This window comes from Cyanistes caeruleus, chromosome 10, assembly GCF_971803275.1.
Source record: "Cyanistes caeruleus chromosome 10, bCyaCae1.hap1.1, whole genome shotgun sequence".
In the NCBI taxonomy this organism is placed as follows: Eukaryota; Metazoa; Chordata; class Aves; order Passeriformes; family Paridae; genus Cyanistes; species Cyanistes caeruleus.
In genome coordinates this window covers 21,905,110-21,930,447 of record NC_141710.1, presented here as the reverse complement: position 1 = coordinate 21,930,447, position 25,338 = coordinate 21,905,110, and the positions used below count along the sequence as shown (strand labels likewise).

The following is a 25,338-nucleotide window of genomic DNA, read 5'->3' as shown; positions in this document are numbered from 1 at the left end:
TTAGGAAAACTGACACAAACTTGTGGAAATCAGTAACTACATTCTAGTTTATTGACTGCAGTCAAGTTTTATTATGCCTCAAATAATTAAATACTGCAACCATGACATTAAAAATACAGGCCAATTTACCAAAATAATTGTATTCTGAAGATTATGTACATATTATACATTTTACAGTCTCATGTAAACTTTTTTTTTTTTTTTTTTATACATAAGGTAAATCTGATTTATGGTAACTAGAAAACCCAAAATACTCACTGACAAAAATCTTCCTGTGAAACATAAGCACTGGATCTGGGACAATTAGGAAAATTGCAACGAATGGAAACCAACTATAAAACATAATATAATCAAGTTAGTAGAAAAATGAATTAAATTACATTCATATAAAAAAATTAAACTAAAAACATTGCTATGCATCCTTATAAAAAAAAAAAAAGGGAAAAACCCCCACTCCCTCTCCCTTTATATATTAACACAGCCTTTGATGGGGAGCTCCCCTGTGCCTCATTTCCAGCAATGGGGCATAGCCTGGGAAATCCAGATTCCCATTCTCCTTTAACATATATTAAATAACTAGTGTCTGTACCAATACAAATATTGTATAATTCATGCACTGGGATTATGTTCAGGGTAGCCCACACCAAGGCACAATTTTTGTGTCATTTCCCCCCTCCCCCTCGGGTTTCATGCAGTGCTGGAGATGTTTGCTGGGCTAAACAACTTCTGTGAGCTTCTGAGTCTCACCCTGGGGCACACAGAAATCCTTCCAGCAGATTTTTGTAAATAAATAAGGAAAAGAAGGTAAAGGCCTTAATGTTCAACATCTTGCACCAACTGTGTCAGCTCAGCTACCACACCCTCCAGAAAACATGGCACTGAGGCAACATCATTCTGGTTCTGGTCAAATATTTTATATATTAACTAGGACAAGGAAATTGCTGCTGCTGTAAATCTCCATCCCTGTGACAGCTGTAGTGTTTTGATTTGGCATAATGGAGCTCCAAGTCCAAATTGGTTTTTAGCTCCCAGCTCTTCTCAGCACAGCCCCATTTGCATGAGCAGCCAGGTACTGAATGTAATTGAAGTACCTGGGAATGCTCATTAAAATAAATGCATAATTGAACCGTATCGAAACAGCTGCCAAAATTAACAGCTGCTAACTTGGCTGCATTCTGAAGGCTTGTAAAATTTGCATATTTTATAACTGTTCTGCACCTAGAAAAGGCCTGGTCCTGCAAAGGGCTCGGCCCTTGCTTGACTTTGTGAGGTTACAAGGAATAAGCAGCCCTTGGTCAGAATAAATCCAAGGAAGACAACAAGCTGGAGGGACTGAAGTCACCTGGATTTAGGCACTAGGAATCCTCCTTCAGTGTTGAGTGCACCTGACATGACACCAAACATTCTGGCAGGCCTGGACAAGGTGAAAAAGTGTATCCAAAATGGCCTTTATAAACCGTACCCAGAGTTACAAAAAAATTCAACCTAGAGGATGTCTGGTTATGTAAAGCCTGGATAGAAAAGAAATCCTAATCTAGAGTATCAAAATATTGTATTCATATAAACACAGGACAGCACCTAATAGAAAAGTAAAAAGTGGAAAACACAACCTTTTTTTTTTTTCCTTTTTGAAATTAAATACCCTAAAAAAAGTTGGTTTAAAAAAAAAACACAAAAAACCCAGGAATTTGTGTACTGGAAAAAGAAAAATGAAGGGAGGAACTACATCTCCCCTCTTCTGCGGGTTTTTGCTGCCACAGCTCTGCCTTCCTCCTCCTCCTCTTCCTCCTCGTAATTTTCTTCATGAATTTCTTTCTGGTTGTTGTCCTCTTGCATTTCTTGCTCTTGGTCTGTCCCTCTGTTACTCTTTTCCTCTGCCTGATTGGGGAAAACAAAACAAACTTACACACAGATTCAGTGCCAGATTCCTTATAGCTTAATTTAGGGCAATGAAATGATTTGCAGCTGGAGTTGTGAGAGCTGATGGGCAGAAACAGAAAATTAAAGGATTTTTCTAAAGCCTCCAGGGAGCAAGAATTGACACAGAGATGAAAGGGTGAGCTAAGGGAAGTTGGGACAGCATGAAATGTTAAGCTCTATGACCCAAAGCAAGCTGGAACAATTATCATGTCACATCCCTGTGCCATGAGCAGCTGTGGTCAGGGTTTGATCCTGTCCCTGGCCCCTGGGCTTGCACAGGACTCACATTTTCCTCGTTTTCCCCATAGGGCTCCTCAGCATTGTGCTCCAGCTCTGGCTTCTTCTCCTCAGACAGATCTTCCTGCACCTGCAAAGCACAAGAGATGTTCTGTATGGCTTAACTGCCTTTCAGAGAGTGGCCTGGGGCACAGCTGGGCACATTTTCAGTGATATTTTCACAGCATGAAGATTCTGAAGAAGGGAGAAGAGAGCAGCGAGGATTAAAAGAAGTTTAAGGAGGATAAAAAGAACCATAACCACCCAACAATCAGGAAATTCACTTCCTCTGAGAGCATCTAACTTTTAAATACAATTCTCACAGAGAGTCTCTTCCAATGCTCCCTTGGAGAGAGCAGGTCATGCTGGATCTGCGTCCCTGACGTTCAGCTTTTGGATCTCTCATTACTTTCTACTCTCCCTCCATTCCAGGCCCCACTTCCCATGTTAGGTGCAAATTTGAAAGAGGAATGTTTTGAAGTAAACTTGATTTCCTTTTGGGAAGTGCTGCTGTGCTGTCCTGTGAGCTGGGTCAGAGGCTTCCATCACAGCAGGAACATTTTGGGCAAGATCTGAACAGCAGTGGCTAATATCTGAGTTCACCCACTACAGAAACTGATCCCCACTGCAGCATCTCTTTTCTCTCTTAATTGCTCACTCCATCCCTGCTCCCTGTTCCCAACTTCCAGTCACAGCACAGTGGGCACATCCTTTCTGAGATGTGTTTAAATTGCTTCCTGGAAGCCAAAGAGCAGCAGCCAAAGGCCAGCTCTGCCCAGTTCCCAGTGGCCTGCTTGGATGTCAGCAGCAGCATTTGGCACTGGTGAATGCTAAGTGCATCCCAGCTAATCCAAAGTGCTCCCCACGAGGGAGTGACAGCAGCCACTTCCTGGGCTTTTTCTTGAAAGGGGTTTAGTGGGAAGCAGAAACAGGAATTAATCAGGTGCTACTGAGGGGCTGTGGGGTGGCTCAGGGTGGTGCCAGCACAATGAGCATGACATGAAGGAAGAAGTCCCTTCCCTCCCTCTCCAGCTCCATGTGCTGTCAGCTTCCTGAGCAACTCCAGGAGCTGCAGCTCGGATTGCTCAGGAGGAGCACAGATAAATCAAAGTCAGAGCTGAAGAGTAAGTGGCCAGGGAAGCAGTTTGCTCAGAACTGCAGTGTGTGATTAGAGATTAATGAGGTTTTCTGTGACCTTGAGGTTTCCAGGAAATTTTCCTTGTGTTGTGAAAGGCTTAATCTTTTCAATTATTGCACAATTAATGCTGTGTGGCATGGAAGACTAATGGATTGCAGCACAGGAGCATGAGTAACCCAGAGTGTATCCAGAAGGGGACAGCAGAGTAATGGCAAAGACTTCCCAGGTTTGCTCAAGTCAGACAAAGTGATTTGGGCTCATCCTGTGGATCTAAAAGACACCAAGGTTGGGTATTAACGGAGCTGTGCTCTTCTGCCTGAGCCTGCACCTGCCTTGGGTCTGTTCTCTTACCTCCTCTTCTCCCTCTTCCTGGTATTGTTCATCCACATTATCCTCCTGCTGGTCAGGATTTCCTGCCATCTGCACAAAGATCACATAAAAATTCAGTTCTGTGAGCCTGCCTAATAACCAGAGGGCTGAAGATTAAAGCTTCTTGTTCTGGAACTAAAGCTCTCTGTAAAGCTAAAGTAACAATAATGGCAGGGGAAGTTTTAGTGCATTCATTAGCAGTAGTGAGAGCTCAGCTCTGTGATTTAAAATTGCCCTCAATTAAAAAATAGCAGGATGAATGTAAGAAAAATCACTTCCCAGAATAAAGCAAGACTTTCCATACTAAGCAGGAAGACAACAGAATATTCACCCCATTGAAGACCAATGCCATAAAAATTCTCTCTGCCTGGAGGAGTTTACAGCTCCAACACATTGAAATGTGCAGCCTTAACCTCCTGAAGGAGCCCTAGAGGTGCCTCTTTTGCCTTTACCCACCACCAAGTGCTCCTCCATTCCTGGATGTCCTTGTTTCTGACCCGTTTCCTTGTGCTTTTCATTTTCATCAGGCAAGTTTTCTTCTCTCTCTTGCTCAGCTTCTTCAAATTCATCTTCTCCCTGATTATTGGGGTCATCAGCAGGATTCACATCTTCCATGGCTGCCTTCTGTAATTTACAGGAGTGTTAAACACTTCTAGCTCCCGCTCCAGTCACATTTCCCTTGAAAGAGCAGCAGTGTGGGCTGTCAGAGCCAGCTCCATCCCCACTGGCAGCTGCTGGAATCTGCAGGAGCAGGGCTCACTGAGTACCTCAGCAGTGAGCAGGGACAGAGGTGAGGTCCCTGTCTGCTGAACCCCACGGGAGCTGAGCACTTCTGTCCCAGAGGCTGCTGAAGAAGCTCGTGTTTACTGACTGACAGTCCCTGATAAGCCCATGTGAACAAAGATAAGGGTTTAATGCTCACACAGAGCTGATGGCATCATTCAGTATCAGCCTGCCCTGCCCTGCTGACCTTGGCTATGTCTACAAGAAAACAAAACACTTTTCACCTTTGCCACGCAGAAAAGGAGAAGTTTCTGCTCATCATTCAATTGAAGCAGTTTTATGTCTTTGTAGACAACAAGTTAAAGATCTCTTAGAAATATTCACTGTACATCTTAATTTGCTGAATGGGAGGGGAGTAAGGAAGATGCACTTGATATTGACAGCACCAGGTAAACTGGAACTTGGGAAAAGGCACAGGGGGATTCTCCTGCCCCAGATCTCTGTGCAGTTGATATCAGGGCTCAGTTCAGAGCTGACCTACATCCTCTTTCTACACCTCACACCTCTCTACTGACTCCAGCTGGCTACAGTGGCTCTTGAGCTAGCCTTTAATTAATGACAGCATAAAAAATACCATCCCCTCTCATTTTGACTGGGCACTGCTGGTATTTTTTGAAGCCAAATGTACCTGTTCAAGTCCCAGCCATGACCAAGTCCTTTATTCCACCAAAAGCACAGATCAAAGGAATGTGGAAATAAACACCTTGCTTCCAATAAGGAAGCTCTTTCCTTCTATTTCTTCCCAAATGAGTAAGGACACCCTTAAATAGATTTTAGATGTTGTTTTCAACTGTCAAACCTATCCTCCTAGCAGACCTCTGCTTATCTCATTTCTATGAGGTGCAATTATGTCAGACGAGACCTGTGGGTTCTCACTTCAGTAACACTGCAAGCCTCAGCATCTTAATTCATACTTACTGATTCATCAGCCTGATGATTTTCTGCCTGATGTTCTGTTTCTTGCTGTTCATTTGCATTATTCTGATCATCATCTTCTCCTTCATCCTGGTGCTGGTTCTCGTGTTCATAAGCTGAGGAATTTTTTAGGTGGTTATTGTTTTACAGCAGTTTTTAGTTATCCTCTTAAGAGTCTCCCACAGACAAGGTTCCACACGTGCTTTTAGCAGTGGGCAGCCTCTACATAAACAGATAATGCTCACAGAATTGATTTACTCCTAGTAGGAAACAGAAATTAAAAGATCAGGCCAGGCTGGATGGGGCACTGAACAACCTGGGCTAGTGGAAGGTGTCCCTGTCCATGGCAGCCCAAACAATTCCATGAATCTGTAATTTAAAGAGATCAAACAAATTCATAGGCAGAGCCAGGAACATTACCAAGATCCCCAGAGCCTGGTAATAACAGCTCAGTCAAAAAGACACTTTTCCTTTCAGGAATGTGGATATGATCTTTAGTAATTCCTCTATTTCATGCAGTCACTTCAGCCATGGTTATTTGAGCTTCTGGTTTTAAATTGCGAGTTTATGTTTCACTTGAATCCAATCTGGATATGAAATGAATATTAAAGCCTCCCATGCAAGGCAGTACACAGGGAGCCTGTGAGCATGGCAGGGACAGAAATTCTCTCTTACCTCCTTCCTCTTCCTGAATACCTTGCTCTTCCTCCCCTTGTACAATGTCCTGGTCCATGTTATCATAATGAGCCTGTTGGCTGAGAACATTAAAAGCCAAGCATCATTTCAGTTTCCAAAGTGTGTTTTCTGCTTTAATAAACAAACCCCCCACCTGCAGCTCTGCCTCTCTCAGCAGCTGCCAGAACAGGCTCCAGTTTCATGCTCTATTATCTGATATTTTCTCACTCCACCTTTCCTGAAAAATGCTTGACAGAACAGAGACTTTCTTGGGCTGTCTTGGAGTTGTGTGTCTGTGTGTGGAGTCTGCAGTCCTGAAGGATATGGGTCAGCAAAGAGTAAAGTCAGGACTCTGAATTTTAGGGATCAAATCTCCAGCTCTCTAAGGAACTGTCCAACAGAACCCCCTGGAAATCTGCCCACAGGGACAAGGGAGCACAACAAAGCTGACAACACAAAACCCAGAGCACGACAAACTCACGAGGGAGAGTTGAACCTGAGGTGCTTTTTGTAGAGTTTCTCCCCTTGCTCTGCCTGTCTCTGCAGCTGGAGCTCTCTCTCCTGGAGCTGCTGCTGCCTCAGGAGCTGCCCTCGCAGCCTCTGCTGGCGCAGGGACTCTTGCTGCTGCCGGAGCTGCTTGGCCTCCTCTGCTCTCTGGGCTCCCAGGTGCTGCTGCTCCAGCTGCTGCTCATAAGCTGCTTTCTGTCTCTTTGTTGGCTTTATCTGTCACAGAAATGTGTTAAGAGAAATTAATCATCCTTTCAGTGATCAGAAACAAGCAGGGAGAAACCTGTCCAGAGGGGAAAACAAACCCTATGCAATTACAGCAAAGTTATTTTTAAGATTTTGTGTCCCTGCCTGCTTGAAGTTAAAACATTTTTTGGAACACAGACTGGAAGTGTTGGGGTGTTTTTGGAACACACAGGGAAGGAAGTGGAGATTGTGGGCTAAGGAAAGCCATGATTTTCCTATAAATAATAATAAAACCTCCCAACATATCACACAGTAAAAGGAGGTTTTGATGACTGATAAGACAGCAAAAGTTCCTATTGATTTAAGTGGTAACCTCAGGGAGAGTTGCTTTTAGCCTTAAGTGAGACACTGCACTTCTTTTTATACTCAGCAATAACTTAGGCTAACTCCAGCTTCACAGCTTAACCCATTGCTGCTGTTCTGACCCCCTGCACCTCTTCAGCAACAGCTCCTGGTTACACCACAGTGACACAATGCATCTGCCAGGACACAAAGTGTCTACAAAGCCTCTAGTCAGACCAGTGAAATACACTTTGCACTGCAGATCCAATCCGGGATGTAAACCCAGGATTTGCTGGTTTTATTTAGAGCTGCACACTGATTTCCCCTGCCTGTTTTAGTCAAGTTTGTCTGGCAGTTAAAATTCCCTGTCCAACAGCAGTGAGCACTGAGCTGGCAGTGTGTTTGCAGAAGGCAGGTACCTCTGACAAGGAAACACTCTGCAATTTGCTGAGATGCATCAAGTTACCAAAGCAGAGCAGTTCTCCATCCCAGCCTCCCTCTCACCTGCTGAGCTCTTCATCAGCTACCACAGGCCTCAGGTTTAAAGTGGGACACAGGATTCAGTCTGCTGCTATTTTTATTTTTTTTCCCCCATCTGTTGCTTTTTATCAGCAGAATTAATGTTCATTAAGATCTGGCCAGCACTACAGTACAAGTGTGCTCAAGTTGAGCCTGAATCCTATTGCATCCAAGTGCTTTGAATCCCAAATTTTCTATAAACATGACAGTAATTTTATCTAAAAAACAGTGAGTGCTCTGAATCCCAAACTCTCTATATAAACTATTTTGCCTAGAAATAGGTGACTGCAATACAAGGCCAGGAGTGACAGGAGAAGCCTCCATTTAAACAACAGATTTAATCAATTAGAAAAGAGCTCCCTACCTCTGACTGCAGGTGATCACCCAACATGTTGGTTTCTTCTTCCTTTTGCTCCTGCTTTTTCCATTCGTGCTCTTCTGGGGCTTGGTCCTGCTCTTCCTCCAGGTGCTCAGGCTGCCCTGCCTGCTCCATTTCTTCCTCCTCAAGCTCCTTTTTGCGTTCTTCTTCCATCTGCTCTGCCCTTTGCTCCTCATCCTCTGCAGCTCCTTGCTGCTCCTGGGCGTCCTGGCCCTCGGGAGCCCCTCCCTGCACGTGGGAAGGCTCAGCCCTGTCCCGTTCCTGGCTGTTTATTTCTTCTCTCTCCCTTGGCTTCTCAATCTGCAAAACAGACACAGGATTCTGTGTGTACAACACATTTATGGATTTCAGTTTCAGGAGAGCCAAGGACAGACCTGGATCCTTTATGCCAGCCTGGAGCTGTTGTCAGGAGGGCCAAATGCCTGGTTTGGAACGAGCTCCTGCTGCCACGTGGGGTCATCACCTGGTTTGTGGCTGCACAGATACACAAGGTGGTGTACAGTTCCACCACAAATCAAGCCTCATTTCAGCTGAAGTGGAATAAAAACTCTTACAATCCTACAAAGCCAGCTTTGTGTTTTAGAGACACAATTTAGTGCTGGCTTTGGTAGAATTGGGTTCGCAGCTGGAAGATCTTAAAGTTCTTTTCCAACCTAAATGATTCCATGATTTTTATTTGTTGTAGGTTCTGCTGGCCAAAAATTCTTGTAAAACAAAATCACAACTGGTTTTTCTTAACTTCTAGATTACACATTTTCTGCTTGAACCTTGGTGTGCCAATTTCAAATACACTGACTTTAGTGTGCCACTGGAACTTTATAGAATAAAAATTTCCTCAGAACTTCTAAAAGCTTTCTGTAACACTTGAGGTAGCTAAAATTTTAGATTTCTTCTTTAAAAATATTTAGATTTTGAGCAACTTCATAAAACAGCTGGCATAAATACACTTAAAACTGGACGAGCCATGAGAGCAAAGATCATCATGAATAGATTTTCCTACCACTCAACAATTAATCCATTCCTCACTGCTTTCCTCCAGAACCGACCAAGGTGCACAGCCAAACACACACCCTAAGAGACATCCAGCAGCTTCTGCTGAATCAGAACCATTCCTGGGGTGTCTGAAGCCTTTTACCTCCTGCTGCTGCTCAGCCCCAGCTCCGTGCTGCTCCGGGGGGCGGCTGTGGGGGGACGGGCCCCGCACCTCGGGCTGCTCATTCCCTCCTTCCACCTTCTCCAGATCTTGGAAACTTGGGATTTTTTTGAGGGTGTCCTTCAGCTGTTTGTATTCCTCCACCTGAGTCTAAAGCCAACATGTTAATTACAGTGTGTCCAAATTAATTTCTTCATCAAATGTAGTCACTTTGGAGCAAAGTTGCTGGCAGGACACATGGTAGAAAACTCGATATTTCAGGGAGGAGAAGGGATGGGAGCTTTTAAAATACAGTTTTATTCTCCAAATATTAGATGACACTGATCCATCAGGATCTTTTCAAAGTGCACATGCATACAAAGTGTATTAAAAACATCTCTGTGGGACGAAGAAGAGGTGTTGTTTTATTCATGCCAAGCAGGAGAAGTGTCAGAAGGGGATGATGCAGCTTTCCTGGCAGACTGAAGTGAGGGAAGTCGAGAGCACCACACTTCTCCTTTGCTGATAGAAAGAAGTGCAGTTCTTTCAGAAAGAAGAGTTTTGAAGTACATCTACGTGTCGTGGAAATGCCAAGTCCTCAACATTTAGACAGGTGTTAGACAAGACAACAGCCAACATACAGAACTGAGGCAAAGAAAGTCACAGTGGTGAAGAGCAAGGGGAAAAACAGAAGGGAAAAAAAGAAAAGAAGGAAAATGTAAATTTCTATAGGCTTCCTGAAATGCAACAGTAAAATGTTGGAATTTGATCTGCTGTTTAACTTTGGACAAGATCAGGAAAGCTTTAAAGAAAACCCAGCAGGGCTGGTACCCCAATCCCTGGCTCTGCAGCAGGAAGATTTCCAATTAAAGAGGATTTTTAGGGGTGGGCAGGGTATAAAAAGCTGACCAGCTGCACACTCAACAGGTGCCACACCAGAGAGTTTCCCTGCTGCTCCAGGGGAGGTGTGGCCGTGTTTATGGACCCCTAAAACAGAATGGCCTAAAGGGAAAGCAGAGTGCACAGTGATTACCCCTGTCTGTCCAGGGGGATGCTCCTACTCCTACATTAACTGCTGGAGAGGACAAACTTCAGAGGAAAAAGGAGTATTTACTGAACATAAAACTGATACTCAGGTCTCTGGTTATTTTTTCTCTGCCTGCAGTGGCCGTGCAGAGAGATGAACACACTGGGATATGTTGGAATGGGTCCAGAGGAGGCCGTGGAGAAGCTCCAGGGGCTGGAGCTGGGCTGGGAGCGCTGGGGATGCTCACCTGGAGAGGAGAAAGCTCCAGAGAGAGCTCAGGGCCCCTTCCAGGGTGCAAAAAGGCTACAGGAGAGCTGGAGAGGGACTGGGGACAAGGGATGGAGGGACAGGACAAGGGGGAGTGGCCTTAAGATGAAGGAGGGAAGGTTTAGATTTGATATTAAGAATAAATTCTTTACTGTAAGGGTGGTGAGGTCCTGGCACAGGTTGCCAAGAAAGGCTGTGGACTCCCCATCCCTGGGAATGTCCAAGGCCAGGTTGGACAAAGCTGGGATTACCCTGGGATAGTGGAAGGTGTCCCTGCCCATGGCAAAGGGTGGAATTAGATGAGCTTTAAGGTCCCTTCCAACCCAAACCAGGCCATGATATTTAAACAGTGCCCATCCAGATCAGATTCAAGTGCTCTGCTCTAGTGCAGAGTCACTAAATTGAACATTTTGATTCAAGGCCAGAGTTTAAAAGGTGCTGATGCTGGCAGAAAAGAAGGTTTATTAATATATGTAATTAATCTGCCTGGTTGGGAAAAAGCACAAAGACTAAAATGCTTTAAAGATTCAGGTTAGTGCAGTATTGACTACTGGTATTCAATGTCTAGAACACCTAGAAATAGAGGGATCATTTATGGAGCTGAGAAAGAATCCCCTGGGGATTTTCTGCAGCTGGTTTGCAGGAGAAACTACACAAAAGTGTGAAATACCCTCTGTTCTCAAGGCATGTGCAAGACCCTTCTCTGGAGGGTCCCCACAGGACAAATGTCACACCCTGGCTGCAGACAGAGAGGCTTTGTGTGGCACAGGCTTCCTAATTAAAGAACTGAATCAAAGCCAGGAGTGTGGGGAGCTTCCCTTTGGGTTTGGTGAACCTTAAATCAGCCCCTCCACGTGGCCTTGTGGAATTTCAGATGCTGTCAGCACATACCACACAGCAAATGTGGGAGAAGAGCTCAACATTAGCTGCCAGTGTGGTTCAGCACTGCAGATTATGATTCTTCAGATACTCAGTCTATGAGGGACCTTCCTGATCTTTCCCTATTTTTTTTTAATATCTACACATATTGACAGCCACAACAAGCAGAACTGAGGAAAAAAAAAATTCAATGCTTTTAATGCTGCTAACGATTTTGTGGACTGTGAAAATGCCTAAATGAAGAAAATCAGTCAGGAATAAAAATAACTTCACACTGCCTCATTGCCTTTCCCTCTGATCTTTCACCAAAAGTCTTCCTCTGCTGCAACATCACTCCCACTTTCAGATTCCCTGTGGCCTCCACAGCTTGGGCTGGCACAGCTGACTGAGCCTGCAACAGTTTGTGCTTTGTGGATAGTTCACTTGAAAATGACATTTAAGAAACTTAATGGTGCTGGCTCTTCTCAGAAGCAATTTGAGTTCCACCTGGAGTTTCCATACCTCCATACACATCTCCATCTATGCTCTGCAGCTACTGCACTCATCTGTACTGCCCAGAGCAGCTGTGGCTGCCCCTGATCCCTGGGAGGCCGGGTTGGATGGAGCTGGAAGCAATCTGGGAGAGTGGAAGGTGTCCCTGCCCATGGCCAGGGGTGTCACAGGATGAGCTTTTTCCAAACCACTCTGGAATTCCATGGAAGCCTCACAACCTCTCCAGTCACACACAAGAAGAGATTTTAGCCCAGCATCCAGGTCTAAGAGATCAATGTGAAGGTCAGAGCACAGGATGCTCGCAGCAGCCCCGTCAGAGAGGACAGAAAGAGAAAGGCACCGACAGCTCTCAGGGAAGCAGAGGCTCCTTTCTCAGGAGCACATGCACTGCTGGGCTGGCCACAGCCTGCCCTGTGCCCCGAGCCCCTGGGAGCTGCTGCAGCCTCTGGGGAGCAGCCCCTCCGTGCCATGCACCTCCTGGGATCCCCATGCCAAAGGCACATGCAGCACCCTGCAGCCAGCCGGGCCACCAGGGGTTTGGGAAACAGAGATTTGGGAAGCTGAGAGCCGGCAGGAGCTGCTTTCCTTCTGACCTGAGCAGCAGCTAGTGCACTCTTGTGGTCTTCCAATGTCACCACAAGCTCGTTGTGCTGGGACAGTAAGTTCTTATGCTGTTGCTACACAAAAAGAAGAACATCACACGTTTCACATAAAGTTCATTCTAAAGATCAGTTAGGGAGGCTGGGGGGGGGGCGGGTTTGAACTAGGAAGATAATTCAATTTATTTTGGAAAGAAAATCCTTAGCTGGAATGACAGCACTTATTTATTTCACATGGAATGCATATTAAACAGGGAGAGGAAGCAAGCACACCAGGGAAGGCAATTTGGAGGCCAGGATTTGTGTAACTAAAATAAAATTAAAAGCAGGGGTAGATGTTGATGAACATATTAAAAAAACAGAGCTGGAAAACATTTAGCATTGAGTTTTGCCAAAACCCAATTTTTAACTTGTAAAACCAAATACTGATTTCTCTGCTAAATACTTTTTTTTTAATGGGCATATACCTAAAGTGCAGGTGACCAAAGACAAATCCAGTTCAGCCTACTCCTCTCCTTTTTCCCAAATAACAGAAACTAGGAGTCTACAGCACAGCCTGCTTTGGGCTTGGGAAAACTTGGAATGTTTTTTCTTAATGATCTTGGAAGTTCTCCTCAGAGCAAAGCCTACCTTGACATCCTGTAGTTGGGTGTGAATGTCCTGGTGAGCTTTTCTCAGCTGCCTGTTCTCCTCCCGCAAGTTATACAGAGATTCTGTAGAAAAGAAATTAAAAGAAATACAGAATTTAAACCTGGCTGGATTTCTAACACCAGACACCAAAATTAAGACTATAACACAATCTATATAAAATCCCACATGAGTGCTGTAGTAAAAATTAGGCAGAATAATTGTATGGTTTGTTTTTCTTACCTCTCTCCCCAGCCTTATTAAAAGCTTTCCATTTTCAAGCAGAAAATTGTTTGGTGACATTTTCTATCAGAGCACCCAGCCTGCACCTGGAATTCTGCATCACTGCTCTCGCTGGGCGCTGCAGATGGCAGAATTCCCTGTGGAAATCTGAATCCTGGAAAGGCAGAGAGGAAGGCACCCTCCTCTCTTTCCCCACATCATACCTGGCAAGTGAGAATTTTCTGTCACAGGACCCCCTTTGAAAGGGATGCCCAGAAGGCTCCAAAAGCTTCTGGGATCAGGGAAAGAGGTTTCTACTCCCACTTTTTCCATGATGTTGACATGGAGCCAACAAACAACCTCTGCCTGCAGTGCAGACAAAGCTGCAAACAGCTCCAGAAGCAGCCCCTGTGTTAGAGAAGACTCTGATGGACACAGCCCCATCCTTTTCTTCTGTGGAACCGTGAATTGAGGATGGAAGAGGCCTGAAAACTGTCCAGAATCTCAAACAGGAAACTGGATGCCAAGAGTAAAAACTGAATTCATCACCCAAGTGTACAGGTGCAATGTGCTCCAGAGGAGCTGGTACACACAGGGAAAAAGGAGGTATAAAATGCAAATAAACTCACTTCAGAAAGAGGCACAATTACATCTCTGCTAGCCGTGGCAAATATTCTTAGATTGTCTTTCAGTTAAAAAAAAGAAGAGGCAAACCCTTTTTTCCAGGTTTATACCAGTCTTAGAATTAAAAATTAAAGACAGACTCAACAATCTCTGACACTCAACAGGCTTTAAATGCTGGGTTTTTTGCTGTTTCTGTGACCCAGACAGAGCACATATGAACAGATTTCAGAGAGAGGCCTCAGAAAATCATCAATAAAATATAACTTGTCAGGAGGCAGAAGATGCACAAACGACCTGTGAGTGAGAACAGAGGAAATGCCTCTCTCACACCACACAAAACACAGTGCCAAACACCCAATTTAATGTGGGCAGCCAGACACAGACTAAATTTACCCTTCAGCTTGGAGATCTCCTGCTCCTTTTCCTGCTGCAGCTGCAGGTATCGCTCTTTGTGATCACTGAACGTCCTGCTAAACTCCTCTCCTTGTTTTCGGTGATCTTCCTCAAGGTCAGCGTGCTGTTTCTTTAGTTCTTCGTGTTGACTCTGCAAATACCAAGTTGGGACACTGCAACAGCTCTGTATCTGCAGATCTGGCTAATATTGTCTTTGGCAATTTGTTTAGGAAGTGCAGATGAATAGGAAGCATTCATAACAGGAAGGTTATTATTCAAAGCATGCACATTGCAGCTCCTTCCAAACACAAAATGATCTCTGTGATGAGCAGGCTCCTGTTCCAGGGTTGTGTCACCTCACCCCAGAGCTGCACTGTCCCCCTGGGAGCTGCTGAATGTGTCTCAGAAAATCCCTACGTGCCAAACTACATAAGGGCTGATAAATCAGCTTTCCCTACAAGTAACTGCATCTGATAAGATTAAATCACCCACTGGAAAGCCTGACTAGGAAAAACTGCAGGAAACCATCTTTTACAAGTGAGAGGAAGGCACTGTCCACACCCTGACACTCTGCAGTGATGCCAGAAGCCGGGCAGGCCGTGTCTCCCCAGCAGAACCAGTTCCACAGGAGCTCTGCTGTCTCAGTCACCCACCTTCAGCATCTGGTGCTGCACGCTCAGAGCGCTGTATCTGCTGTTGGAGTCTTGCTGGAAAACAAAAGCACTGGTGTGAAACCCCCTGGCACTGCCCTGAGCTCTGCACCTGCAGCTTTTGGGGGTCACCAGCCAAGGGATGCAGCTCCCCAGGACACAAATCCACCTCTCCTCTGGCCCTGGAGCCAGCTCCCACACTCTGCACCCACTGCAGCAGCAACCCATTTCAACTCCTGCTCCTCAGCTCCCAAACTGCCCCCCAGTTCCAACATGAAATAGCCATAAAATCCTAATTTACTTGCTTTATAAAGAGTTCTCTACAGGTCTCTGGGTCCTCTGCCAGATAGAGCTTTCCTTCTGGCACTTGGTATATAAAACAAAGTTTCTTGATGTTTTTTATACTTTCCAGTTCAAAGCCCATGTGTTAGAAAGCTGTCACTGTTCTTTTCCCTGGGGGCTAAGCTACAAAAATATTTCTAACACCTTCTTATTCCCCTTTCCCCTTAAATAAAACAACATTACGTTTGAACTACCATAATATAAACAGGGGATTATTTTCTAAATTAATTTTCTGGAGAGGTATTAGTTTCTCCTACTATAGCTCAAATAATTAGGAATTGGAGAACACTTATGAATGCAGAGTAGAACTGGGATAAGTGAGAGCTCTTTCAATTAATATTTTGCAAGATCTCTTCCTTTGAACAGCTATAATTGCAAAGTATTTCCTTTTCCTTGCAACTCAAATAGCATCAGCTATTAAAAACTTATACTAGGAATGATGACTTACCCTTCCTTTATTTAGTGTTTCCTGTGCTTCTAGTTTATAAACAAGAAAATCTGCAACATAAAAGGGAAAGTACTGATGAAAAAAAAAGCACCAGGAAGATGAGAATCTGTGCTTGAATAACTTGACTGTTGAGTACATAAATTCTCTTTAACAGCTGAATATTCATGCAGAAACAATTTTCAAAGGATCTTAAAAAAAAAAAAAAAAAGAAAAACAAGAAAAACAACCTATGGAGAATTTGACAAAACGTGCAAATTTTAAAATGCACAAACTTGGAAAAGTTTTATAAAATATTTTCACTTAAAGGTCTCATACCATAGTGAGAGACACAGAGTTCAGGCTCAAATCTACAGGGTAATTAAATATGATGTGTGAACTCTCTCAGCAGAGGCCCAAGGGCATAAAGGCCTTTTATAAACTGCTTATTCTTGGAAATAATGAAACATTTCCTCATTCATTTCCAGACCTCTCTCTTGCCAGGGTTTGGAAAGGCGTCTCCCCCTTGGGTAGCAGCAGGACCATTCTACACTAGATGGCACCAGAAACCCACCAAGACTTGCACGGTGAGAATCATTTCTAACTCTTTGACAGCTTTGCTAAAGCCATATTTTTAATTCAGCAGCTGAGTCCTCAGTTCTAGGAAGAACAGAGGCTCTACCCTGAAAGTTGCAGTGAATTTAGAGGCCGAGGAAACTCAGAGGATTGAATCCTGCTGAACTTCCACAGAGGGCACAACTGTAAGAAATACAATTTGTGTTTGCCTCACACACACCCAGAATTTAGTTTTAATCAGGAAAAGTTGTATAAGCATGTGCTCACCCTAAAGCACATTAAAAGTACTGATTCCAAGTTTAATTTCCAGTTGATGGAATGCAGGAAAAGATCCCATGGTTTTGGTGCAAGTTTTGAATTTCTGGCAGGCCAGGACAGGATTTACACATGTCCATACCCCACATACATGTTGGGTTTTTTATGTACATGGATACAAACATATTCTTTGTGTATATTACTTCATATGGCAGTCATCTGTAAATAGTATTTAAAAGATGACTGCTTTTCAAAAGATCCAATTAAAAGAGATTAAATAAAAAATAACTACTAGAAAGAGCAGCACAACTCTGCTAAGAGGATCCTAATTTTACCCAACTTATTTAAACTTGAATAAAAAACATTTGCAACTACTTTCTACTATAATCAAGTTAAATATCCAAGTGAAAAGTACATTTCTACCTTCTTTTGCTTTCTTATGTTCCAGCCTTTCCTTTTGCAATGACTTCTCTAATCTTGACCGGTGCTCATAGACAACTGAAAAGAGAAATTTTATACCCAATTCATTTAAAAAGTAACATACACAAGCCTCAGCACCCAGCCCAACACACCCAGGGAATGTTGGCACAGGATGCACCAGGAAAATACAAGTGGAATGAGGTCATGGCATAAAGGGCTGTTTGTAACCCTTGTGACAGTAACTTTTTCCCTTCCTGCATCCTTCACCGATCCCAAATCCTGGGTTATTTGCATCGCTAAACACAGCATGAGATAACCAGGTGAGGGATTTGTTTGTGGAATCAGCCAGCTGTGGTGGAGCTACCAACCCCTCTCTCCTTCTCAGGAATGCAGGGACATTTTCCATGTTTCCATCCTCCCCTGCCTTGTTTGCACAGAGACGAGGAAATAAGACAGGCCAGCTGCGCTCCAGAGGAATTCCTGGCAGCACAAGAAGTGTCACGAGGAGGGAAGGGAGATGCCCAAGGGCAGGAGAGCTCCAGGAGGTGCAGCAGGGCACAGCAGCTTCAGCTGAGGCACGGGGAACCTGGGAGCCACCCTGAATTCTTCCCAGAACTGGGAATACAGTCTTCCTCTGCACTGTCTCCCAGCAAAAATTACTCCCAAAGACTGTCCAAGCTGCCCATGATTCCTTTGCAGACACCATCCCAAAATGGGGTTTGCATTTATGACTTTGTTGTATCCAGGTGTGTTTAGGACATACAACATTCTCTGGCATGAAGCTCCTCCATCTGACTGCCAGTAAAGCAGGATTTCATCCAGCCTGTGCTTTGGAGATGGAGTTTGGGATGTGACACATCAGTCCCTATGTATCCTTTCCTCACCTCTCTGTGAGGAATTCTGAATAATCCTCTGTGAGCATTATCTGAAACAGCCAAGTTTGCAGCAAATATATCAATTAAAACTCATGGAAATGTATAATTTTAAGTGTTTAAGCTCAGTTCAACACTGAATATCTTTCACTGCCCAAATTACTTTTTTTTTTTTTTATTATTCTTTTAATGAGTTATTAATTGGTATTAAAACAATGAGTGATTTTTTTCATCAAAACCAGGAAACTCATTCTCTGAGAATAAACCATTGGTGAATACAAGCATTCAACAAGAAACATCAAATAAAGATTTGCATCTTGGCAGCCACAGAAAACTCCTCTTGCACCTTAAAACATGTTCTTAATTCCACCAAGGTGCATTCTGCAGCCTTATCTACAAGTGTTTACATTTTAGCTCCAAAGCTGGATTGCTAATCAATCCCTGGCACCTATCTCCACTTTGTTATTTATCTGCCAAAGTCAAGGGCATCAGTCAAGATGAGCCAATGTTCCACCCTCTGGAAGGAAACAAGCAGGCAATGAATATTCACAAAGTCACCAGCAGGCTTGGAGAAGGGAGGAAAAAAATAAAAAGGCAGCACTACACAGCACTACAGTGATGGTTTTATTTAGGTCCTGGAGGTGGTGAATGCTGAATTATTGTGCAAAAGGAACAGTGGCTGCAGCACAGCAGCTCAGGAGAGCAATGAAAATCCATAATGGCTTTCCCCTCCCATGCAATCAGGGTGGAACAGGGTTTCTGGCAAACACACGAAACCACAAATGGATTTGGAGGGAACATTTTCCGTTCCACTTCTCCGTCTGCAAGTGCACCTTCCACAGCTCCTCCTGGTGCTTTAACAAGTGTAGGGGGAGAGCCCTGCCCAGCAAACCCATCACAGGGGCAGGAGAAGGCAGGATTTGGGCTTTAGGGACCTCCCAGAGCTCAGAGCATCCCTGCTGAGCTCTGGGTTTCACCCTGCACTTGCAGGGTCTGAACACAGGCAGTGCCTCCTCTCCTCACCTGCCGAGTGCAAGTCCTTGAAATCCTGGGACAGAGCTGGAGATGTCCTCAAACAACCCCTCAGGTGACTAAAAAGGGCAAGGAAAAACCTCCTCCCTCACCTCTGCCCTTTGAGGTCAGTTACTGGTTGGCCTAGCACGTTCCTCTCTGATAAAAGTCCACAAAGTGCAATGTCCTGAAGGTGTTGATTAAAAATAATTAACAAAGCCCAGCTCCCATGTTTTCTCACTTGCTCCTTTGGGCAGTAGGTTGCAGGTCAGATTTATAATTACATATTGGAGTTAATCTCCCATAAATTCCCATTCTTGCCACCAGTTAGGAACTTTAGGAAGAGCCCAAACAAAGGGCTTTTTACTACAGCAGGAATTTCTCCTTCTTCACTGCCAGCTTGGATATAAGATGTCTGAGCCAGAATCTGAAAGAAATAAATACACTGAAAAACAGGTTTTATAGAAAAGTCCAGCCCAGCAGAGGGTGGAACCTATATAAGGAATCTGACAAAATCCCACTGCTGGGATGCACAAATCATTTTTTCCTTGGGTAAGCTTTTAATTTTGCACTGATCTTTGCAAAAATAATTGAACTTTATTTCTACAGTATATTTAACAGAATGGTAAAAAAGAGTGGGGAAATGCTGTCATTTAATGGCTTATAGGCACTACTCCAAAGCTGGAATTACTGCAGGTGTCACCTTAATTCTTGAAATTACCTATGGAGTGCAACCTATACAAATGAATGAAGATCCACAAACTCACAAAGCCCAGAAACTCAACTGGTAACCTCACAGATCAATAAAAGACCTTATACCTCCAACAAGGAAACACTGAACACTCCTGGAACTCATCCCAGTAAAATCAAGTCCTCAAGATTTTCCCCATAAAGACAAGGGAGTGAGGGAGAAGAGAGGTGTGGAATGGCCAGATTACATCACTTTGACCAGTGCTGAACGTTAATTACAACAGAGGAGTCAGGGAGGTGATGAAATTGAGATTATTTAACAGTCAAGGTTCCTTCCCTTATCTTTGCTCTGTACCTGTAAGCAATAAAGCAACTATTAAGCAAAATAAGCCATTATTCTACATTTAAAAGAAAGCATTTCCTAGTTTACATTTTCAGCAATTTTGTGACTGTGTTGCTTTAATTATTTAGTCTGTCAGAAGGATGATCTAGAGTCTAAAATGCCCCAGCTCCCTGGAAAATTAAGATTACATTGGGATTTAAATATACACGATACAAGAAATTTTACTAATTTCAACATGACTGCTTGTTACACAATTCTGCACTCTTTCTCTGAGCTTACAGTAATACCTTTCACTTAAAACCAGGGGATTTCAGTAGTCTTGGCAACACTCAGCGTTGTTTTCCCTCACACTGTGGCAGAGTTGAACTGAACCAGCAGCGTGGGGTAAAGCACACTGCACCTCTCTAGTGGCACTGCAAAGGCCTGCAGAACACAGACTTGCCACAAAAAGAGTTCATTCCCCATTCTTGTCCCTGCAAATAGAACCATTTAAAATGTGAACCCAGGAAGAAAACTTTTCTGCTGATAGTAAGAGGAATCCCTTCAATATGGGCTGTAGGATAAATTCTCTAATCCATTGACAATAATTAAAATTTTGACCTTTCATGACTCCTCTGACACATTTCATGCTGGGAGGAGATATTATTAATATAACAATTGGCTCCCCAAGCTTCCAGACCTTTATTTAAACTAGTGAATCTGCTTTCAAAATAGATCCACTGATTTCACTACTGATAATCTGATCAGAAACAGATTATCAAAGTGCAGCAGCAGGATTCCCCAGTATCACAGTGTGAGCTCCATCTCCTTCAGAGACTCAACTGAGGGTTTAGCAATAAATGGATATTCCAGTGACACAGCCAATATCTTGGAAAAAATGGAAGTATTCCCACAATAAAGACTAGAAAATATTAGTTTTAAGTACAGAGCAAGAAAACAACATTACAAAAAACATCTATTTATCACAGAAAGGTTTGGCTTGGAAGGGAGCTTAAAGTTCAGCTTGCTCCATCCCTCTTCACCTTCCACTGGACCAGGCTGCTCCAGGCCATAATATTTACAATATATTGAACAAAATATTGAAGCCATTTAATAATTTATGTCCTTGAAGTTTTCTGGTTTGAATTTCCACAAAAAGGACAGAAATAGAAACCAAGTTAATGCAAAACTGATTGTGTGTGAGGCTTCATTGTGGAACATCAAGGCAGGGATGGACTGCTCTCATTTTGCTCTCTGCAAACCACTGCTGGCACTGTGTGGACTATGAGAATTATCTTTACTTCCAAACAAACTCCTACACTTTGCAATTTACTCACGTAATCAAGTAATGGTTTTGTCTAATTACAGCCAGTCATGTCTAATTCCTCCTGGAAAACCACACCATGGACTGGCAGTTGTGCTTAAAAATGACCCCTGCTTTGACTGAATTCCCTAATCATTTATTTTGCTCAGAGTAGTAATAATTTGAAAAGTTTGTATTTAACGTCTGGATCTTTACATTCAGGGGATTTTTTTTTTTTTCTTTTTTAAGAGAAAGCTTTCAGAGATCCTGCACCAAAAATGAGCAATCCATTAAAATAAACCTCTTCCTCTGACTTACTCAGTATTCCAGGAAGAAGTTTGAACTAAGAAGTTCCAGTAAGTGGTTCTAGTTCTGCCTTCACTGCAGTTCTGAAAAATGGCAAATGCTGGAGAATTTGGCACATTAATGTGCCTTACCCCAGAAACACACACTTGTATTTCTAAGAGATCATTGTGGCCTCTATTCAATTGCAAGGATGACAGGAAAATTAATTCCTGAACTGGAGCAAACATCTACATTTAATAGAATCCTTTTACAGCACCCTGCCTCACATACTGCCTTTCTTAGAAGTCAATAACACCTCTAGGAAACAACAGATTTAAGATAAATTGGGACAGAAGGAAGGATTTATCATGTTCAAAGAGTAAACTGTAATAGTTGCTGCTAAAAATAAGTTGGAGAAGGGGTATTAAGTGCGATTAAATATTTAATCCCTCACAGATAGGCTTCAGACCTGACTTTTATCAGGAAGGAGATCATGTTTTCCAGAAATGATTTCCAGTGCACTCCACAAAAGGTTTCTTCCAACCCTTGGTACCACGGGTGGGATCAGAATCCCACCCTGCACTGCTGTTTTCTACACAGTACATGATACAGGATTTTTTTTTTGAGTGATGATAAATGCAAATTGTTCAAACAAAACCTGTGTACTGATTTTAGACCAAAATTAGCAGAAAAACACACAAACATTGATAAAAGCTGCAGAGACAACAGTTTTCTTCTCACATCACCTCTGAATTTCTGGGTCTGCTCAACCCTCAGCTCCAGGAAACAAGGGCCTGTTTTTTCTCTCAAAAAGTATTTTACACTTTTTTTCAATTTTATGAAGGTCTAGTGACTGTATCTACATGTACATAGATATCTATATTCAGAAATTAGTAAAAAATACAGCTGGAAGAAAAAAGCCCAATCTATAGATGTACAATCTGCATCCAGAAACCAAGAGTTTGAGTTAGTGATTCAATTTCTGAAAATGGTTTAGTTGAGTGTGGTGGTGTGGATAGGAGCAGGCTCCTTCCTCTGCCCTCCAGGAGCTCAGGCAGGCCATAGCTCTCTCATCATCTCTGTAATTAAGCTCTGGAAATGACTGCCAAACTCTGGGATCTGAGTCACCCCAGGAAAATAAGATAGTAGGCTAATTTCAGATACCTTAGGGGAGGGGGGAAACGCAGAGGATGAGGTGGAGCAATTGCAGTTTCTCTTGTTGCTTAATTAAAAATACATAGTAGAAAATCTCAACAGGTTTGGGTTGTGCTACATGACCACAAAAAGATCATAAGTGCATTCAGCTCACAAAATCCTTCCTTAAACAAGGACAGCATCCAAACAGTTGGATTCCTCAAGTGCTCACCTCAGGCTCCAACATGAATAGAAATTCATCTGAAACATGAAAATCCCAAGAAAAATCACCCAACGAAGGATTCAGCTTTAATTACTTGTTCTGTAGAGCTCATTTTTTCCAGTAATCTCATTTATTTAGCCTTCATTACCATCAAACCTCAAAGCAGCACCTGACTTTCAGCAGGGCAGATTAAATGACTTTTTCCCTGCAAGGATACCATTCCAAAAGGAGCAAAGTGAACTCTGTTAGCCACAAATTGCTGGCAATATCCTCACCAGCACATCAAGATGCTATAATGGACACTCAAATCTCTGAGAGGGTGGAAACCTTACTCATAAATTGCCCCACCCAAACTCACAGGCTGACAAGCAAACAGCCAGCCCTGTGAGACAATGTGCTTGGAACATCATTTTTAAGGCTTAGGAATTCAGTCAGGCAGGAATGTGTGGCAGGAGATGACTGCCCAAGAAGCCAGAACGCAAACTCACCACCATCAATCCATCCTGCCTCCCTCCTGCTGCCCCAGCTCTGAAGTGTCCACTCAGCTCCATCACTGACAAGCTTTAGGAGGCTTCAATCACCAGCAGCAACGAATATTTGCATCTACTTTGCATCATGCTGACTTCCAGGTCTTGAGTCAAACTGGGGAGGGGGAACACCAAAACCCAGGGACCAAACCCACGCCATGACCTCATTTTGCTCCATATTCCTTCACTGCCCTGTGATCCTCAGCCAGGGTCCAGCTGGGAATGCTGCAGCTCTGGTAGAAATTTGTCTTGGAACTCTTATGTCCACAAAGAAAGGGCACTTGGGCATGGATTACAGCAATGAAAAAATATAAATATGAGCACGTGCTAAATTTATCTTTCAAGTCAGAATTCCACTGCTGGACATGGAAATTCCACTATAGACATGGAAACAAACTTCCCTCAGTTAACTGATCTGAGCTCCAGAACCTTTTCTGTACTTGGGTTATGAGCAAAAGCTGGGTAATTCCAGATAACCCAAAATCTTGAGGCTGAGATATAAAACAGACAAATATCTATCTAGTTTATACATACTTATATGTACATGAAAATGCATATATATATATATATACATACATATATATATTACACCATATACCTCTTCCCTACTTAAATTCTCCACAATTTCAAGCATTTCATGTGTTTTAAGGATTTAGAACATCAAATATCTACTGAAAATGTGAGTGGAGGTACAACAGCCAGGTGCTCAGAGGAGGTTACAAACCAAAGCTTTCCGTTTCAAGAACTCCAGTAGCAGAATTTGGGATGCTGCACTTGGCATTTCAGGGGAAGCACACCCAGAACCAACCTCTTCTCTTACTGTGCTACCACAGATCTCTCAGGCAGCAGCAAAACACTATCAAACTGCTGCAGTGGTGCAACCTGAAAGTCACAGGAATGACAGGAATTCAGGATTCTGTTATTAGGAAGAACAAGCAAGCACAGAGGAGCTGCAGTAGATGCAGCTCTACTTGTCTGATGCACGTTAAAAATAAGCCATTAAAAGTAGTGCTGGTTCCTCCCACCTCAAGGTACGAGTTTAAGGCACTATAAAAAGAGGGATGTAATAGTGAAGTACACCCAGAACCATGTGATATCAGATCAGCTATGGCACCTGTGCAGTTTGCATGCAGATATAATAAATATTAACCACTAAAGTGACATAGAACTGTGATCTAGTACTGCAGTGCATTCTGCAATTCCACACACACAAAGCTACCATGGATCTGACCAATTCCCAGCAGCTCACCCCCTCAGGGAGCCTTGATTTAGGACAACTGGCCCAGCAGGCACAGAGGAATCTACATGTGCTTTACAGCCACTGCTTTCTTGTGCTGGATCAGAAACCTTTGAGGAAATCCACACTTTGTCCACAGCAGGGAAAACTCAAGTCCAGAGTCTCTGCTGGGCTGGCTGCCAAGATCACAGGACAGTCTGAGGCTGTACAGAGATTGCACAAAGCCATCAGGCACATTAAGACCCACAGGAAGAGCAGAAAAAATGAAGGTAGTAAGAGGCACTAACTGTAGGCTGTTATTAGGATTAGGGATTAAAACAGATTAAACAGATTAAAATAGTACACAAGGGGTTACTTAACACCCAGAGGATGAGAAGACAGAAGCTGCAAGAGCTGAAAAGATGTCTGTAGATACTTTCAATCCTGCAGCAACCACAGGTACAATCAGGCTCACCTGCAGCTCTCAGTGTGGTTCTGTTCTAGCAACTGAAGTCTCTTCCTGTATAACCAATAGTTCAAGACTTAGATACAGATTTAAAGGAGGCAAAGAGCATCAAGTTGTGCTTTTATCACTTTAAGAAATACTAAGTAAGATTATCTCCATGTTTCAAATGTATATAGTGCTCAGAGAATGAGACTTTCAAATAATCAGCTTACTGGGAAAATCAGCTTCTCTATGAAAGACCTTATAGATAACAATGACTTTAGGTTTTCTCAGCAGTCAAAAAATTTTGTGTCATCTCTAAATTTTGCCCCTGGCCTTTGTGGATTACAAAAGCAGCCCTACTTTCTCCAT

At 43.3% G+C, this 25,338-nt stretch overlaps 1 protein-coding gene across 1 annotated transcript in view; it reads right to left on the bottom strand.

The window, feature by feature from the left end:
- Window positions 1-47: 47 nt before the first annotated feature.
- GOLIM4 (golgi integral membrane protein 4) overlaps window positions 48-25,338 on the bottom strand; it is a 33,445-nt gene continuing 8,154 nt past the window's right edge. Inside the window, exons 3-17 of the mRNA XM_086844266.1 lie at window positions 16,942-17,016; window positions 15,712-15,761; window positions 14,925-14,978; window positions 14,272-14,422; window positions 13,036-13,118; window positions 12,400-12,483; window positions 9,145-9,312; window positions 7,995-8,309; window positions 6,558-6,799; window positions 6,077-6,156; window positions 5,405-5,517; window positions 4,160-4,327; window positions 3,686-3,754; window positions 2,207-2,287; window positions 48-1,878 (exon numbers count right to left, since the gene is read on the bottom strand). Of these exons, the coding sequence (XP_086700392.1) occupies window positions 1,723-1,878; window positions 2,207-2,287; window positions 3,686-3,754; window positions 4,160-4,327; window positions 5,405-5,517; window positions 6,077-6,156; window positions 6,558-6,799; window positions 7,995-8,309; window positions 9,145-9,312; window positions 12,400-12,483; window positions 13,036-13,118; window positions 14,272-14,422; window positions 14,925-14,978; window positions 15,712-15,761; window positions 16,942-17,016 (1,889 nt within the window). The 3' untranslated portion in view covers window positions 48-1,722. The remainder of the gene's footprint in view (window positions 1,879-2,206; window positions 2,288-3,685; window positions 3,755-4,159; window positions 4,328-5,404; window positions 5,518-6,076; window positions 6,157-6,557; window positions 6,800-7,994; window positions 8,310-9,144; window positions 9,313-12,399; window positions 12,484-13,035; window positions 13,119-14,271; window positions 14,423-14,924; window positions 14,979-15,711; window positions 15,762-16,941; window positions 17,017-25,338) is intronic.